Source organism: Schistocerca nitens, chromosome 1, assembly GCF_023898315.1.
Source record: "Schistocerca nitens isolate TAMUIC-IGC-003100 chromosome 1, iqSchNite1.1, whole genome shotgun sequence".
In the NCBI taxonomy this organism is placed as follows: Eukaryota; Metazoa; Arthropoda; class Insecta; order Orthoptera; family Acrididae; genus Schistocerca; species Schistocerca nitens.
Genome location: NC_064614.1, coordinates 764601712 through 764620309, shown reverse-complemented (window position 1 = coordinate 764620309; position 18598 = coordinate 764601712). Strand labels below are relative to the sequence as shown.

Sequence of the window (18598 nt, the reverse complement as noted above, 5' to 3'; positions counted from 1 at the left end):
TCGACGTTTACGCAGATGATTATGCGACTCCTTCGTTGGGCAAAGTCCAGGCTTCTCGTCAACGGCAGACTTACAGAACCTATACGGACTGAACGCGCAGTACGGCAGGGTTGTCCTCTGTCGAAGGTACTTTATGCCCTTGCGATGGAACCACTCATTTGCGGTTTACGGCAACGCTTGACAGGTATTCCACTCCGGGATCATGTGTTCCACTGCCGAGCCTACGCAGACGACTTGGCCCTCGTCGTACGCTCAGCGGCTGACGTACAAGCTGTGATGCAGTGGATTACCCGTTACAGTGCAGGGGCAGGGAGCGCTATGAACGTCGCAAAATTATGCGCCAGGAAGATCGGCCGCGGCCTTCCCGCAGACAGCGTAGGCCCCTTTCAACTGGTGGACACCCTTCGCTGTCTCTCGGATTGGTGTACACGCGAGACATTCGCTGCACCTCAGTGATCAATTTTCGGCCGTCACTGTTACAAATCTGGGTAAACATACAAAATCACCTACTACGCCCGCTGAATATGTGCCATCTGGCAGCCCGGATACCCCACGTCGTGCAAATTCTGCCCATCACTGCGACAACGGCAGCCAGACTACAGGTGTCTTTCGGGTATTTTGTACGTGCCGGACACATCTTCAAAGTCCAGCATGACGGCGTCACCTTACCGAAACGGGATTGTGGCCTCGATCTGGTTAACGTGAGAGACAGGACTACGGCACTTTACACCAACACTATACTCCGGTTATGGAAAAGCCAAAATGCTAGTTTTACTGGTATGGTGACCACCGAGCTCGCGCCTGTTTCGAGACGCCCACCGACGTCTTTTGCACACATCCCACCTCCGATGTCGCACATCTGCCGTTTCTTTTTGGAATACAGCTACATATGCACCAAGCTCCCCAGGACCAGGAAGACGACCACCAGGGACATCTACCGCCTTCTCCAAAACCCCGTCGAAGCTCTTCACCCCAGGTTTCCTGGCCTACAATTGGAGAACGATCCACCAACAATACCACGCTATTGACACCACCGCGATGTGGTACCTTCTCGTTAGCGACAAATGTTTTATAAGACAGAAACTGAATCGCATCGCGCTGGTGGATTCATCCCTGTGCGTCAAGTGCTACATTTTGAGTGTGGGGCAGCAGCAGCTGTCTGGACCCTCGTACAGAAAATTGTGGCTTTCTACCTTCGAGTACCCTCACATCACGTCTCTCCTACCAAGCTGATATATCCTCACACGACCTACTTTCCATCGTCTAAGTGGCACGCCATCACCTGGATAAATGGCATGGCTATCAACTACCTCTTCCGAGACATCGTCGATCTGGCAGACTTCTGGACATGCCTTGAAGTACACAACCACACCCTTCGCCGACATCGACACTATCGGGTCACTTCCGCAAAATATGAGGGTTGGAACTTTAATAGTGGCAACTATTTATTTACAGCTCGTACAAAATAGATATGTGTTTCCAAGTTTTACTGACCTTTAAAGTAGTCACCAGCATTGTGGATAACCCGTTGCCAGCGATGTGGAAGTCGTAGGGTACTATTAGCAGTGCCAGTTGTGTTGACAGTTGGAGCGGCGCGGTCTATTGCCCGACGAATTTGTAGCAGTTCTGAAGCGAATGCCTTGAAGTGTTTCCTTCAGTTTAGAAATCGAGTGGAACTCAGGAGGAGGGGAGTGCAGTAGGTGGTATACCACTTAGCAGCCCAATCAGTCAAACAAATCAGTAACAGCTTGCACTGTACGTGCTTGAGCATTGTCCTGCAAAATGATGGTCAGATCCTGCAGAAAGTATCTCTAAGCTGGTCGTATGTTGTGTTCCAAAAATGAACAGCATCGAGATAAAAGTGATGACACTTTCTGCAGGACCTCACCATCATTTTGCACGATAATGCTCAAGCACGTACGGGGCAAGCTGTTACTGATTTGTTTGACTGACTGGGCTGATAAGTGCCATACCACCTAATGCACTCTCCTGACTTATGCCGTCATCAGTTCAACTCGATTTCTAAACTGAAGGAAACACTTCACGGCATTCGCTTCAGAACTGCTACAAATTCGTCGGGGAATAGACTGCGCCGCTCGAACTGTCAACACAACTGGCACTGCTAATAGTACCCTACGACTTCCACATCGCTGGCAACGGGTTATACACAATGCTGGTGACTACTTCGAAAGTCAGTAAAACTTTGAAACACGTATCTATTTTGTACGAGCTGTAAGTAAATAGTTGCCACTATAGAAGTTCCAACCCTCGTAGTTACAGAGTATTTTCGCCAACTCGCCTCGGAGCTGGAATCTCAACGAAACGTGCCAGCCAAGACTGAACGATCTCACATTTCCCCTTCTAATGGTCAATGATAGAATGCACGTTGTTATGATGGCGCGTCAAAGTGGAGCATGGCACAGTAAGTATTCCCAATTTCTTTCCCTTCTCTTTTCTCTTCATCTTCTAATTTTTTTCTACCTGACACATGCTTATCCTATTCATGGATGGTTCTGTATCTGCAGCCTATTTGTTTTCTTTCTCATGTACTCCCCCATAAATAAAAAACAAAAAAAGTTGGGTTGCTGATGATGTTGAGACTGTATACGTATTCACGTTTACGAAAAAAAAGAAGGATGTTGAGAAAGTATATTTATTTATGTGTTACGTTTTCAAGGAATATTGTTTTATTTTATGAAGAACGTTGTCTTTTATTTTCAAACAATAGAAGTTTTTATTTTTTTCTCATTACCTGCAACATTTTGCTCGTGTAGTAGGTGTTTATTCTTTTTGATCTCCACAAGAATGACATTTTTCTGAACATAAAAAAATAAAGGCTGGTAGAGCGTAAAAAATAAAATAAAATAAAAAATAAAAATAAATACGGTAGAGCACTTGAAAAAATAAACAAACATGATGACAGATGCAGATGTATATAGAGCATTTGCCCGCGAAAGACAAAGGACATGAGTTCGAGTCTCGGTCCGGCACACAGTTTTAATCTGCCAGGAAGTTTCACATCAGCGCACACTCCGCTGCAGAGTGAAAATTTCAGTCTGGAGCTGATATTTGATCGGGCTGGCAAAACCGAAACAGGACTAAACAAGTAAATTCGTCAGCGGAAATAGAATTTCCGACAGTTGGTAAACATAACAAGAGAAACAGTGCGCCTAGACCCACTTTATAATGTTTATTATTTTCGTTACTCACGACGGGAACGGGGAGAGGCGTGACGGGCGGTTTGGGGACTGGCGGGAAGGCGACCTTCCACTCGTGGTACGGGTTGTACACGTCACCGCACGCGTCGCCGATCACGAAGCTGCAGATCTCCTCCGGCGTGAGCTGCACCCTCTGCAGCACGTACACCACCTCACCCTGCGCCAGAATGACAGACGTGTCACTGAACAGCCAGATCGCCGACAAACGACACAAGCCGTGCTGAACTGCACTCACCCCAAACAGCTCCGTGATGCCCTCGCAGACGCGCGGTGTCTGTATCTTCAGGCTGATGCAGAACTGGTTCGTGATCTTCACGATATCATCTCTCGTTTTACCCATACGGATATAGTGCTGCAACAGTCCGGCACCTGTAAAACCGTAGACATTTGGTAAGTTACACTGACGGAAAAAAAGTCGCAGCACCAAAAAGGAATTAATGTAGAGGAATGAAATATAGGGAATATAGTTGTCTAGGTAACATATTTAAGTGATTAACTTCGCAAGACCACAGGTTAACGTAAGCGCGAGATAAGCCATTGCACATGTGAAATGATGGTACATTAATAACCGGTGTAACCGCCAGAATGTTGAATGCAACCACGTAAACTTTCGTGCACTGTGTTGTACAGGTCCGGATGTCACTTGGAGTCCCATGCCCGTTGTACGTGGACGATCAGTACAGGAACAGTTAATGCTGATTATGAATGACGCTGGAGTTGTCGTCCGATGATGTCCCATGAGTGCTCGATTGGAGACAGACCTGGTGATCTAGCAGGCCAAGACAACATGTGAAGCGTGTTGGGTTACAACACCGGTATGTGGGCAACCGTTATTCGGTTGGAAAACACCTCCTGGAATGCTGTTCGTGATTGGCAGTACAACAGGTCGAATCGCCAGATTGCTGTCACTGTGCGGGGCAAAACACGAGTTTGCTCCTGCTGTCATACGAAATCGCACTCCAGACCATGACTCCAGGTGTAGGTCCAGTGGGTCTAGCACGCAGTCAGGTTGCTTTCAGACCCTCAACAGACCTCCTAAACAACACACGGCCATCACTGGCACCGACACAGAATCAGATTTCATCAGAAAACACACCAGACCTCCACCCTGCTCTATAAAGAGCTGTCGCTTGATACCACTGAAGTCGGAAATGGCGTTGGTTTGGGGTCACAGGACGTCTGGTTAGCAGCTGTCTTTGGATTAACCGACGTGTAACAGTTCGGTGTGTCACTGTGGTGTCAATTGGTGCTCAAATTTCTGCTGCAGATGCAGTACTATGCGCCAGAGTCATACGGCAAACACACAGTCTTCCCTCTCGCTAGTACCATGTCGCCGTCCGGAGGCCTGTCTTCTTGCAACGGTACATTCCCATGACCACCGCAGCCAGCAGTCTTGTACAGTAATTACATACTTTCCAAGACTTTCTGCAATATCGCGGGAAAACGTCCAGCTTCTCGTAGCCCCATTACAAACTCAGTCGGGTGCTGATAATGGCGCCTTTGTCGACTTAAAGGCATTCTTGACTAACATCAACTCACTACGTCTAATTTCAAAGGTAACTAACGCTCACGACCGTTGCAGCGTGTATTTAAAGCAAACCTGATTTGCTTGCTTCCCCTCAGTGGCGCTACTACCGCCACTCTTATGCGACTGGCGCGAAATCTGAATAGACATCTTTCAGATGTACAAACACTCCTACCAGCTTTCGTTCATTCACACAGCCTCTTCTTGGCTTTGCGACTGTTTTCCGTCAATGTATTTTGGGAAGACTTGACGTTTTCCTGTGTCTATCGGAGAAAATCATCTGTCTCATGGACCGTAATTCGGTTTATCAACGACACGAAATGTGAGCTGCAGGTGGTACATAGTGAGATATCAAGAATTCTACGTCGGTCACTAAGGATATTACAACCACTGCTACACGGAACGGAAAACCAAGCGCAGGTTATGCGATTTAGTGTGACAGGCAGAAAACAAGTATGAACAATCGTTGAGGTCAGTTCAGTGCGCAGCGAACAAGGATATGAGTTCGACAGAGGAGGACTGGCATGGCATGGTACTTGAGAAAGAGTGTACAGAAAAATTGCATGTTGCTGGTTTAAGCATCTATCGAAAGTGGGCGAATGTATGTAAAACAGGTAGTAGAGGATCAATTAAACAGCTATGGCTCATCCAAGAAGGTGGACGCCAGAGATCTGCAAGCTTTGTTAAGAGCAACAGGCGGTATCTGTGGCACAACGGCTAAGTTACAATAGCACAGAAACATCGTAACAGCATTAGCACATGAAAAAAATATCGGTATAAGTCAAAGACACATAACGAGAAAGTCAAAATATTACACTTTTTCGAGTTTAGAAATTTTCAATTATAGTTCGACAACTGGACAGGAACCACAGCTCTGTCTATACCATGGTATCTTTATTCCGAGGTTTTGGGCAGTTTACATGTTTCATGAACAATAACAAAATTATCAACTTGCAAAATATTATTCTTTTAAAGAAAAAACTAAAGCACGGAACAAGAAAACGTTGTCATTCATATCCATCATAAATGTTAAACGTGTTAAAAAAGCCAACTATAAATTACCTAACCGAGCCATTTGCGTATGAATCGGCACACTCCACGACTAGGAAAAGATGATGAAATAGTACTTGTTTTGCAATCTACATGAAGCGCTAATTCAAAGGACTAAACTATATAGTAGCGACGTATGCCGTACACATGAAATAAATTCCTTCACGGTGTTGTCTACTCATAAGAACAATTGCTGACGTCGACCTGCGTGACAATTCTGAGTGGTTCTAACATCAAGATCACGAGCGGCTGGCTCAAATGTTACTAAAATACTAGACTCAATATCCAGTCGTCTCTGTGATACATGTGACTAAAATTACAAACTGTTATTCGAAATTTCGTATCTTCATAGAACCAGACACAATTACGACTAACATCAGATTGTCAGCCTCAACTCTGATCTATCAAATGGTCACCACTATAACCTACATGTTATTTCATGCAATAAGTAACATTTTGTAGATACGTTTGTCACTGCTAGATGTCCCAGTGTTAAGATCTCTGTTGTTGAAACGTAATTAGTAAATTTGTTCAAAGAAATCATATGCATCGCGTTTAGTATAGTCATATCGTTTCCTCGGTGCGAGTTTAATCAAATGACGAAGTTTTATTTAGTCAATGCTCAGGTTATTCCGTACAGTCGATCAGCTTAAGAATGGGACTGCCAGTATCGTAGTGGGTTCGGCTTGTCAGAGCTTAAACACTGTAAACGCATTCTGAGAACGAATTGTACTGTTTAATCATTCTGCGCGACTGATACCCTTGAGAGCGAGATACATAATACGAGGGTTGAATGAAAAGTAATGCCTCCACCTTCGTTGATTGGGTTTGGATGGGAATATTTTAATAAATCAAACGCAGAAATAATCCTTAGAATGTGCTCTTTAATTACCAATATTCACTTTTCCACATAATCACCAGCCAATTGGATACATTTCTGCCAACGATGAACAGGTTTTCTGAAGCCGTCACATAGGAAGTCGACACTCTGTTTCCGCAACCATCAGAAGCATAATGATATCCCCGCAGTCGTCTTTCATTATCGGGAACAGATGGAAGTCAGACGGTGCTAAATCTCGACTGTATGGAGGATTCCGTTTCATTTCAAGTCTGTGCGCTTTCATTTCAGGAGTCAGCATCCAGGGTACCCATCGTGCACAGATCTTCCGATAGCCAAGCAAAGCAATAATGTGAAATGCCGATTGGGCTTGCAGTTTCTCTCTGAGTGATACGACGATCGTCCTGAATCAGTCTGTCAACATTCTGCTTGTGAAACTCGGTGCTGCTGTCACAGGATGTCCAATTCTTTGTTTGTCAAGCAGGTTAGATGTTCCCGCTTCAACATCTTTAAACTTACTCGCCCAGCGATGCACAGTACTCACATAAACACAATCATCATAAACTGCGTTTATTTTCTGATGAATCTCCTTTGGGGTGACACTTTCCAACTTGAGCTCTAGAGAAGAGGCTACGGAACAAGCCGGTACCTGCCGCATACCAGTGCTGCTAACTGTTGAAGAGTTACGAAGGTGGATGCATTACTTTTCAGTCAACCCTCGTAAATTTTCAACTGGCAAAAGGATTTAATCTGAACGATGATGCAGGTAGTGAGGTATTAGTGGGCAAGAGGTTTCTGTAGTTTTGGACTGTGTGGGTTCAGGTATGAAATGATTAGGAAAACTGAATCGATGTGTTAGCGCACAGAGTAGGGATGCCTAAGGAGTGAGTATGCAGATGCGGAGAACGGAGTTTTGTCGCCGAGACAGCTCGACTCCAACAGTCGTCTGACTATGTTGCGGCGTAAGATTTGTCAACAAGCTTTCTACAGATTTTGATTGTTATTACATCGCTAGTACAGACATATCCTGTTCAAAAGTACCGTGGAGCTTGTGCATGCGTTTTACAGGCATCTTAATAATTTGTATTCGATATCTTAGATGAATTTGGCTTGAAGCTTTGAAGAGATATATGCAAGGAAGTATCGTTTGTTTGTATTTTTGACAGCTCGTACATCGCTTTTTTAACAGGAAAAGGAGAGGCACGGATACTTTTAGGTCTTGTAGCTTTCCGGGATTGTTTTAATAAATTTTGTTGCAGTGGCATTGCGAAATGGCTTTCTAGTGAAAAGTGTTCCGAAAAGATATCGATACTGGAGCTACGACATGTAGCAGATGAGCGATTTCGCGCATTGTCAAATATTTTTAGGGACAAAATTTTTCTGTTTTGCTTTCTGATGATGCATATTTAATCTTTGTATATTTTTCTGGAACTAATCGGACATAGTAATTCTTTACATCCTAGGTAGTAGCAGTACAGATTTCTACTGTGACTTCTTTAAAAAAATCAAAATTATTTAGTGAGATATGTAATCCGAAGGTAATGATTCAGACTGTCGCACACAAAAATCTCACCTTCATGTGAAAACTGCTCCAATTGTGTTACATTCATTGTGCTGATTGGCAGAATTTTTCCAGAACTACTGACTTTTTCTGTCACCAGTCTCGTAAATGTATGGTGATACAGTCAAGTAAATCATCACTACGACATTAACTCTTTATTACACTATGTCTCGATATAAATCAACGCTTAAAGCGCCTCTTTCTGATATGATAACTGGCCTCAGACCTTTTAGGAACTTACCAATAAAAAAAAAGCTATGTGACTAGGGCCTCCAGTCGGATAGACCGTTCGCCGGGTGCAAGTCTTTCGATTTGACGCCACTTCGGCGACTTGCGCGTCGATGGGGATGAAATAATAATGATTAGGACAACACAACACCCAGTTCCTGAGCGGAGAAAATCTCCGACCCAGCCGGGAATCGAACCCGAACTTAGGATTGACATTCTGTCGCGCTGACCACTCAGCTACCGGGGGCGGACGGAACTTACCAATGAAGAGTCGCTTTTCCTCCTTTGACGTATTTCGATCTGCTACGGTAGCAGTAACAATTACTCACTATTGCTGTTGCTAATAAATATTATATATGAAAAAAGGCAAATAAGTGCAATATTAATGTTTCAGCCTTAGCCTGCGCAGTACGCTACGCTCGCTCCGTAGACTTCGCTACTGTATGCGTGTGGGCAGCGACTGACCTGCCTTGCAGGCGGTGCAGGAGACCTTGGACATGACGCTCGTCTCGACCTCCTGGACGACCTGTCGCAGGTTGAAGAGGCGCAGCGCCTTGTCGACGAGCCGCGGCAGTGGCAGGTTGCGCCCGCTCTGCATGTCCTCCTCCAGCTCTTGCAGCAGCCGCGTGTAGTTGATCTGCAATACACTCAGTTAAGCAAGCGAAATGCACCGCTCAGAGCGGCGCAGAGCGATTTTTTACAGACATGTGGTACAACAGTCACCAGAGACACAATTTATGCTGTTCAGCAATTTTCATTTATTTATCCTCGAATGACCAGATCCAAACAGGCATCCTACATGTTTTACATTATATTCATAACTGCACACATATTACAAAAAGACTTAAGTTTAATACGAGATACAATGCTTAGAAATAGCCGTAACATACATGGCGGAAAGCAATAGTAGCCACAGTAGAAAATAAGCACGTTCAGATTAGTCTTGAAAAGTAGAAAACAAAGACAAATTATGGTTAAGTAGATATAAACTGAGGGCACTAGCAGCGATCGACTTAAGAGACAGGGAAGGAAAGAGGAGCAATGGAGAGAGGGGGGGGGGGGGGGGGAGGGGAAGTGAACTGACTGAGAAATGAAAGGTAAAGAAACATAACTAGGAAGAGATGGAAACATTTGCTTCACTGTTTCACAACTAAAAACTGCCCAGATGCGTTAGTTAATGTTTCAGCAAATAGTTATGAGGCTAACAAAAGGAATAGTTTCAACTTTTTGTTAAATGCGATAGGACACTAAACTGTGCCCAGAGTGCAGGGCAGTTTACTCCAGCGACGGACAGCAACAACCGAGAACGAGTTTGTGAATGTTTTTGTTTCATAGATGGTCACAGCTAGCACGCTAGGTAAGTAAGACCTCGTGCTGCGATTATAGTGAGACAAGAGGTACTTATCTCCGGTGTGAGGTCTTGGCGAGAGGTCTCGATGCCACTAAGGCTGGCACGACATTGCGCCACGGCACTCGCTGGGAGCCGCTACCAGCTTGCCGGCTAGTTACTGAAGCCACGGACACTTCGACACTGCCTGGTATCACCATAAAAAAACCATTTCGGCACTTATAAATCCTCAGCAGGCTGGTCGTCGGTCGTATCGGCGAGTCATCGAGTCGGCGTCCGTCTTCGTGTCAGCTTCCGCTATGAATCGCTCCGCTCCACCGCCGTCTTGCGGTTTTTTTATGGGTGTCCGAGGAGAACATTTCACACACACCACCTATCAGCATCGACACGAAAAGGCTTCAGAGCATAAAGAGCGTCAATGAAACCAGCCCTTCCCTTGCGGCGTTGATTCCCACACATTTCGCGGTGGAAACGACAGTACGTAGTGCGATGACCAACAGGAAGATGTTCTTGACAACACTGAACAATGCCGATATCCTCGGACGTTTCAAGCTTCTCTAAGGACGTCGTGCTGCTGCATCCCCACTGCACGTGATCGCACCCCTTAGGAATGCAGCGCGACCGCAATTTTTGCCCTCGGGTACATGCTGGAACCACTACGGACCTTTCACAACCATTCAACGAAATTTGCAGGTGATCTGAAGTATCAAAGGCTACTTATGCTTTTTCTAACCTCCTGTTTTTCGCCCTCCTGTGGCGTGATCATGCGGCAGTGCAGCATTAACACGTACGTGAATAAAACGGCGAAGGGTTCCTCTAAGACCGTCACAGTTCGGCAACACCCTCTGTGCCACCCACGCAGCTTTGTTGGGCAAGTTTGAAATATACCTCCAGGAATTTCAATACCGTATCACCCTGGCAGCTGCTCTAGCACCTGAAGGTTAGGCAGCCTCTTCGACATCCTCTTGGGGTGTGTTTTTAGAAAATTTGGAAATTTGTGATAAGGACTATGGTACCAAACTGCTGAGGTCATTGGTCCCTACGCTTACATACTCCTTAATCTAACTAACTTACACTAAGGACAACAAACACACCCATGCCAGAGGGAGGACTCGAACATCCGACGAGGGGAGCCACGCGAGCCGTGACAAGACGCCCTAGACCGCACGGCACCCCGCGCGGCTGTGCTTTTAGAGAAGGGTTGAAACGTCCAAGGGTGTCAGTAGTGTCAAAATTGTCAAGAACATCTTCCTTTGTTCATCGCACTGCGAACTGTCGTTTTCGACTGCGAGTTGTGTGCGAACTAACGCCCAAAGAGAAGGGAAGAAACGGTGTAACGTGCGTAAGAGGGGCTATGACGACCTTCTTATCGCGTGACACGTCCACAGTGGTGTTGGGCAGAATTGTGGTGGAATTAGGTGCCAATGTGTCATCATTAAGATATATTACAGCTTACATAAACTTTTGAGCTGTGGCCTTTTTCCACATGTGTCGACACCTTAGTGTTTGAAGTGTCGCGAGCCCGGGGATGACATGGCAGAGCGCCATGATTCTGCACCAATACAGACGAAGGTTGTAGGCATATTTGACCCAAATCTGAAAATAAGGCGTCACAATGGCAGGCAATTACGGCTTTCACCCCAAAAACTGATCCTCTAATTCCGTTGCGCAGTTTATTTATTTTGTTCTCTGTCTGTTTATCTTTAAGAGATTTTGTGTGTGCTGTGCAAGAACAGAACACGCTTTTGCAAGAAGTATGAAACAAGAATGTGAGACAGGACACAGACTTTCCAGCAACAAAAGAAATCTGGGAAACAGTATGCCTTCCAAAAATAAAAAAGTCATTTGGAATTAAAAGGCTGGGAGAACACGAGGAAATGTTCAGTCGCCTAATTGGAAATAATTTATTTTCATCGCACAGCTCGACCTCTTCCATTTGCAACGTATGAGTGTTGCATTTGTTTGCAGTAGATGACGGTGACAGGCTCCCACCAAGTGAATTCCATTCGGGGAGCCTTGGAACTTAGTGAGGTCATTACGTCTTTGTTCTTTATTTAACCCTGTTACATCACCGGAGATGAAGATAGTATGGATTGTTAGAGGTTATATTTATTCTCCATTTTTCATGTACCTTAAAAGGATCTGCTTCACACTGAAGGGCAATGTTGCACACTGGTGTCTTTATTGCCAAGTGCACACTTTGCTTGAGCGTAGAGTATACTGCTTGTGTTGTTTACAGCGAAGAGAGAGGCTGAAAAACGATGATAGCGCGTAGCTGTCCCCCCCCCCCCCCCTCCCGCCTCCCGTTCCTCACCATCTCTCAATCTTCAAATAGTACGAACGGATCTGCCGAGCTCTGTCGGCCGCTACGACGAACGGATCGCTATTAACAGTGTCATGACACTGCATAAATGTTCATGATTTAATCGAGAAAGCTGGCGCACAACTTCTTCATCGCTAACTAGACGCCACTTCTTCCTTTTTTATATTTTCATGGCCAAATTATAATGATGAAAATTCTTTTTATCTCCCAGTTTGGGTCCACGTGAATCAACGACATCGATAACGGAGGTGGGGTGACACCAGAAAAACATTTTGGGACCGATTATATGATACAATGCGTTTGACCTTAGATACAGTAAATGGCCTCAGATCAAGCGTAACTCGGAAATTTGCGTTATATTGTCGTTAACCCCTGATTATAGCGCTGTGAAGTAGGATGAACTTTACTGGCAAAAATTCGCGGATCAAGCTCGGGATCAAATGTAATCGTCAGTTTACAGTATAGTGACATTACGAAACAACACTTTTGTTTTGCACAGATACAAAATGAAACAATAAAGAAGTCGTTATTAACATGTAAATATGTAACTACGCCACTACGACGCAGCTGAAGCTCGAAATTTCGATCTATGAGATTAGCTAAGGGGCTCATCAGCACGTACGTAATAAGTGCAGATAATAACTGATCTCATAACAATTCTTGGAGACGTCTCGTAATTTATGTGACTAATTTTGGGGCATTTTGTAAACTCACAACAGCAGAGTAGGAAACGAAAATTCGAAATATTTGCCGTGGACAATTACGTATGTTGATACTGACACTAGCCAATAATGATTGACTTCTCTTATAAATGTGGTCTCTCGGCTATTGTAGCAGTAACTATACAACGCGCATTAATTTTTAAACTATGGAACACTTGCCTAAACTGCTATGACAACTGCATGCGCGCTGGTGAATAAAGGAAAAATAAGCAAGAATACGGAAGTTATTTAGCAAGTTGTTATTTATCAGGCGTTGCTCAGACCATTGTCTCGGTAGCTCAGAGCTTGTGTTCCAGTAAAGGAACTCCGTTTCAAATCCAGGCCAATTCTAGGATTTTTCTCCCCATTGGATACTACTTACTTTACTATACTGACCATAAAGAGAACTATAACAACGCTACGATTTGAAACACCACTCTTTCTGTTTTCCGAGCGTTCAGGGCCACTGTGGTGGACAGCATTCTGTGTGCAAGAATCTTATGAGATGTGAATTATATTGTTTTCTTTCATTTATCTTACACATATCTGAGTATTCCAATATGTCTGGACAACAGATGGCGAACGCATTCTCGAAAGAAAATAATAAAACAATTGAGGTGAGGTTTCGCCTGCAAAAAAAAAAAAAAAAAAAAAAAATACTGCACAGCTGTTAGAACTAAGGTTGAGGTCATCGATCCATAAGCTTACACACTACTTAATCTAACTAAGTTCCGCTAATGACAACACACACACCCATGCCCGAGGGAGGACTCAAACCTCCGACGGGGGGAGCCGCGCAAACCGTGACAAAGCGCTGCATTGTCTGACTGAAAAAAGAATGCATCAAAATGCCAACTGAGGAAAATGACATGAGGAAAACCCAGCGTGTTTTTTTTTTATCAAATATCACGTTTCCCTGGTATTTTAGGAGTTATGGGCTGCACCCATGTCTCCATCATATCTCCTGGTGGCAAAAGGACAGAGATACTTAGGTATCGTCACGGATGGGTTTCGTCAATCGTATAATAATCTCAGACCCTAAGCTTAATCAGAACATATTAAAATGTATACACAGCATCGCACGTAACTTCGGGATGAAAATCTTTCTACGAAGAAATTCCAGAAGCGACAGATAATGAAGCTAATAGAAGCTACAATGCAACGAATGTGGAATTTAATAACAATGCATGTACAAAAACAAGGATAAAAGTTACGCCTTTTCCTCGTTCGCCGTAGCAACTTTACCAGTGTTTTTTTTATTTTTTTATTTATTTTTTTATGGGCACAAGTTGGAAGATAGGCTCTTTTTCTGTTTACTTGCGTCCATCTTTAAAACGAGCGAGGTGGTGCAGAGGTTAGCACACTAGAATCGCATTCGGGAGGACGATGCTGCAAACCCATGTCCGGCCATCCAGATTTAGGTTTTCCGTGATATCCCTAAATCGCTCCATGCGAATGCCGAGATGGTTCCTTTGAAGGGCACAGCTGACTTCCTTCCCCAAAAGTGACAGAATCCTAGCTTGTGCTCCGTCTCTAATGATATCGATGTCGAATGGACATTACACCCCAATCTTCCGTCATTCCTTCATCAATCTTTATAACACGACACCTACGTTAATAAATACTGTGTACCTATAACGTACGATTAACGTCTTAGTTCGAAGCGTTATAATCGTGTCGACAGCCAATTTCTGCGGTGTTGCCGACCATGTTTTTTGCTAACTTTGATCCTTTGGTGAATCTAGGTTTAGCGTTACAGAATGCAATGGAGTCGTGAACAGAGTCCAATATCTGAACTAACGTCAAAACTGACCTCTAGTCACCGATGTTTATGCAATCGGTCCATAGGGTTTGAATTGGCATAGAATGTCCTACCACTCCCCCCACAACTCCCCTACCCTTGCACGCACGCACGCCCACGCACGCGCGCAAACACACACACACACACACACACACACACACACACACACACACACACACACACACACACACAGGGAGTGCTCTAGCTTGAGCTGGCTCGTACCTTCATCATCTCGAACTGGCGGCGCGTCTCGCGCTCGATGTCCTCCGGCGAGGGCGTGGGCGGCAGGTCGTGGGTGGCGTTGCGCGGCGCAAGCAGCGCCTGCTGCGACCGGGTGTCGTTGGCCAGCAGCCCGTAGCTCGGCCGCCCGCCCGTCACGTCCCACGGGTCGTCGAACACCAGCGGGGGCATCACCGGTCCCGCTGCGGCATCACAGCCGTTACTCCAGAAAGCTCTTTACAAATTACACAAACACAAACACACACACACACACACACACACATACACATGTGGAAGAATATCTCGACACCAAAAAATAATTATTGTAGAGTAATGGAGTTTCGGGAATACATTTGCACATTTATATGATAAACATTGCTAGATTACAGGTAAACGTATGTGCGAGATAAGCCAAACCGACTAGGAAGATCTACGAGTGTCTTAGATCGGCAAAGGAGAAAAGGGACCCACTTGCAATGTCGGGAATATACTACACCATGCACATGCGGAAAAGTTTATGTCGGAATGACTGGTCGATCAATTAATACCAGGATCAAAGGGCATAAGCGACACTGCAGGTCGGGGCAGGTGAAGAAATCGGCCGTGGCAGAACGCGCACTGAGTGAAACCGACCACGTGACGACACGGAAGTTCTGGCTGTAGAGCAGCACTATCATACGCGCTTGTCCAGAGAAGCGGCAGAAATACAAAAACACGCGAACAGTTTCAACAAGAAAGAAGAAAGCCATAAGGTAAACGGATCCTGGCTTCCCGTACTGCAGAGAACGACCGTCGCATCGGAAATGACCGCGGAGAAGCCCTCGGACGTTGGCGCGCCAGGTACATACAGTCTGCGGCCGCGAGCTCGGCTCCAGTACACCACCGGCAATGGAGGGTGAAGCTTTGACAATGCCAGCCACTCGTGCTGGCGAAACGTCAGTAAAATCATTAGATGAACGTCGGCCGAAGAACCCGAGACAAAAGCCAATAGGCAGTTTGTCCTTGAAGTGACAGATTTGTAACAGTTGTGTCGCTGTGGTACCAGCTGCTGCTCAAATTGCTGCGGTGCAAGAGGATGCTCCAGCGCCACTCGCCGAGCGCGATACTCTTCTTCTCACCAGTGCCATGTGGTCGTTCGTGGTTCGGTGTTCATGCGATCACACTTTCTCGTGACCACCGCTGCCTGCAATCATCTACATTGGCTACATTCCTGCCAAATCTTCCTGCAGTATCGAAGAAGGAACATCCAGCTTATCGTAATCCTATTACATCACTTCTTTCAAGCTCAGAGGGATGTTTTCTTTGTTCCCATTCTTGACTAACATCAACCCACAACGTTAAATCGCAAAGATAACTAACGCTCACGACCGTTACAGCGTGTATTTAAAGCAAACCCCATTTTCATCCCCATAGTGGCGCTACGAGTGTCACTCTTACTCGATGGCGCGGAATTTGAACAGACACCATCTTTCATATGACAGACGTCTATCAACTTTCTTTCATGTCGCACAACTCCTTCTTGGTGTTGCAATTTTTTTTCTGTCATTGTGTATACGCAGGATGATTCAGCTGTTCCTACTTAATGCTTTCATGCAACCCACTACGCCTCCAATAATCATGCGCGAGATTTTCATATACTCACTCTCGCTACGGGTAAACGATTGGTCCTATAGAAAAAATGGAAGGTCACTTTATACGTTTCCCTTGAATAATTCGACACTACGGTCTCTAGCGAAACCGTACACCAGTAAAAAAAAAATTCAGCTTCATTAAATTTTCCACAAGAGGGGCATGTTCATTTTTTTTTTCTGTTGCACTAATAGTTTTCGCGTAGTGAGAGAGAGAATATGAAAATTTGCGCGTCGTATTTGAAGGCGTTGCGAGTTGCGTAAAACCCATAGGTAGAGGCAGCTGAATCAACATGTATACACGGATAGTGCTTTGAAATCACGCGAGTCCTTCCGATGGCCAGCCTCATCATGTTTTCTTATGCAGGGTGAACGAGATTTTCTCGTCGTGGTCATTGCGCGAGATGTACATGGGAGGCAGTAATACGTTGTCCGACTTTTCCCAGAAAGTACTCTCTCGAAATTTCGGTAGTAAATCTCTCCGTGATGCACAACGCATCTCTTGTAACGTGTGCCGATGGAATTTGTTGCGCATCTCGGTAACGCCCTCGAGCACGCGCCGCTCTTGGATCTTCTCTCTTCCTTTTATTAGTCCTAACTCGAAAATATCGTATAATGATGAACAGTACTAGAGAATCGGTCGAAAAACCGCTTAATAAGCCACTTCTTTCCTCGATGAGTTGCACTTCCTTAAGATCCTTTCCATGAATCTCTCTTCCTACCATTCGTTGTATGTGGTCATTCCACTTAAGGTCGCTCTACATAGTTACTCCTACATATTTTATGGTAGGTGCTGTTTCCAGCAGTTTTTCATCAATAGTGTGGCTGTACAATAGTGGCGTTCTCTTCCGATGCATGCGCAACACGTTACATTTATTTATGTTCAGGGTCAACTGCCAGAGCCCGCACCATTTATCATTTTGCAGATCGATAATGTCTCCTTGGGTCGCTACTTTGGTTACAGACAAACGCACTATCTGCGAACATTCTTAAGCAGCATCCGACGCTTTGTACTAGATAATTTATATGTATTATAAATAATAACTGTCCTATCACACTTCTTTGGGGTACTCTGATAAGTTATCTTTACATCTGTCGATTTTGTTCCGTTAAGAGTAACCTGTTGATTTCTATCTCCAAAGCAGTCTTGAATCCAGTCGCAAATCTGGTCCGATAATCGACAAGCTAACATTTTTTCCCCTAAACAGCAGTGCAGGAAAATGCCTTTCTGAAGTCAAGGAACACGGCATCAACCTGAGCGCCTTTGTCTACAGTCCTATGGATATCATGGAGGAACAGAGCGAGCTGAGTTTGTGAAATCCATGTCGACTAAACTTGTTCCATAATTCTGCAGCAGACTGATGTCAACGATATAGATCTATAATTGTGTGCATCTTTCCTGCGGCCCTTCTCGAACACGAGAATGTGCTGTGCTTTTTTCAAGTCGCTAGGTGCCATTCGTTATTCCAGCGATCTACGATAAACTGCTGCTAGAAGAGGAGAAAGTTCTTGCGCATAATCTTCGTAGAATCTTACGGGTATCTCACCTGGTCCTGGCCTTTCCACAGCTAAGTGATTGTAGTTGCTTTTCTACTTCGCGATTCTTTATCCCAGTATCTGGTATTTCGACGTTCGTACGATGACTGAAAGGAGGGACTCTGTTACGAGCTTCCTCGGAGAAAGAGTTTCGGAAAATAAAATTCAGTATTTCGGCCTTCTCTCTGTTTTCTTCGGTTTCGGTGGCAGTATGGTCTTTCGAGTGAATGAATAGATGATTTCTAATCGCTTAGTGATTTTATATAAGATCAAAACCTCTTAGGGTTTTTACTAAGATTGGTTGACAAAATTTATACTTACAAGTTATTGAATGCTTCTCTCATTCTTCTCCTTACGCTCCTTTTCGCTTCGTTCAGCTTTTGTTTCTCAGCTAGGTTGTGACCTCTCTTGAATCTGAGAAGAAGCTCTCTGCGTTTACGGAGCAGTTTTCTAATACGGCTATTAAACTACGGTGAGTCTTTACCATCCCCATCCGAACATACATGCCATACTGAATGACGCTTTTGAATTTTTTCTATTTGCGCTCCAAATCTTCGTCCTCATCACTTAATATTTGATTCTGACTACTCAGATACTAGATATAGATGGAGAAACAGATATC

The 18598-nt window shown here is 44.7% G+C and overlaps 1 protein-coding gene across 7 annotated transcripts in view; it reads right to left on the bottom strand.

The window, feature by feature from the left end:
- Positions 1-18598, bottom strand: part of LOC126261132 (sphingomyelin phosphodiesterase) — a 410193-nt gene that overhangs the window by 57294 nt on the left and 334301 nt on the right. For all 7 annotated transcript variants that reach the window (XR_007546682.1, XR_007546681.1, XM_049958516.1 and 4 more), the window contains exons 3-6: positions 14816-15015; positions 8886-9057; positions 3454-3587; positions 3211-3375 (exon numbers count right to left, since the gene is read on the bottom strand). Coding sequence is in view for 5 of the 7 variants with exons in the window: in XM_049958516.1 (XP_049814473.1) it covers positions 3211-3375; positions 3454-3587; positions 8886-9057; positions 14816-15015 (671 nt within the window). In the remaining 2 variants the exon portion in view is untranslated. The remainder of the gene's footprint in view (positions 1-3210; positions 3376-3453; positions 3588-8885; positions 9058-14815; positions 15016-18598) is intronic.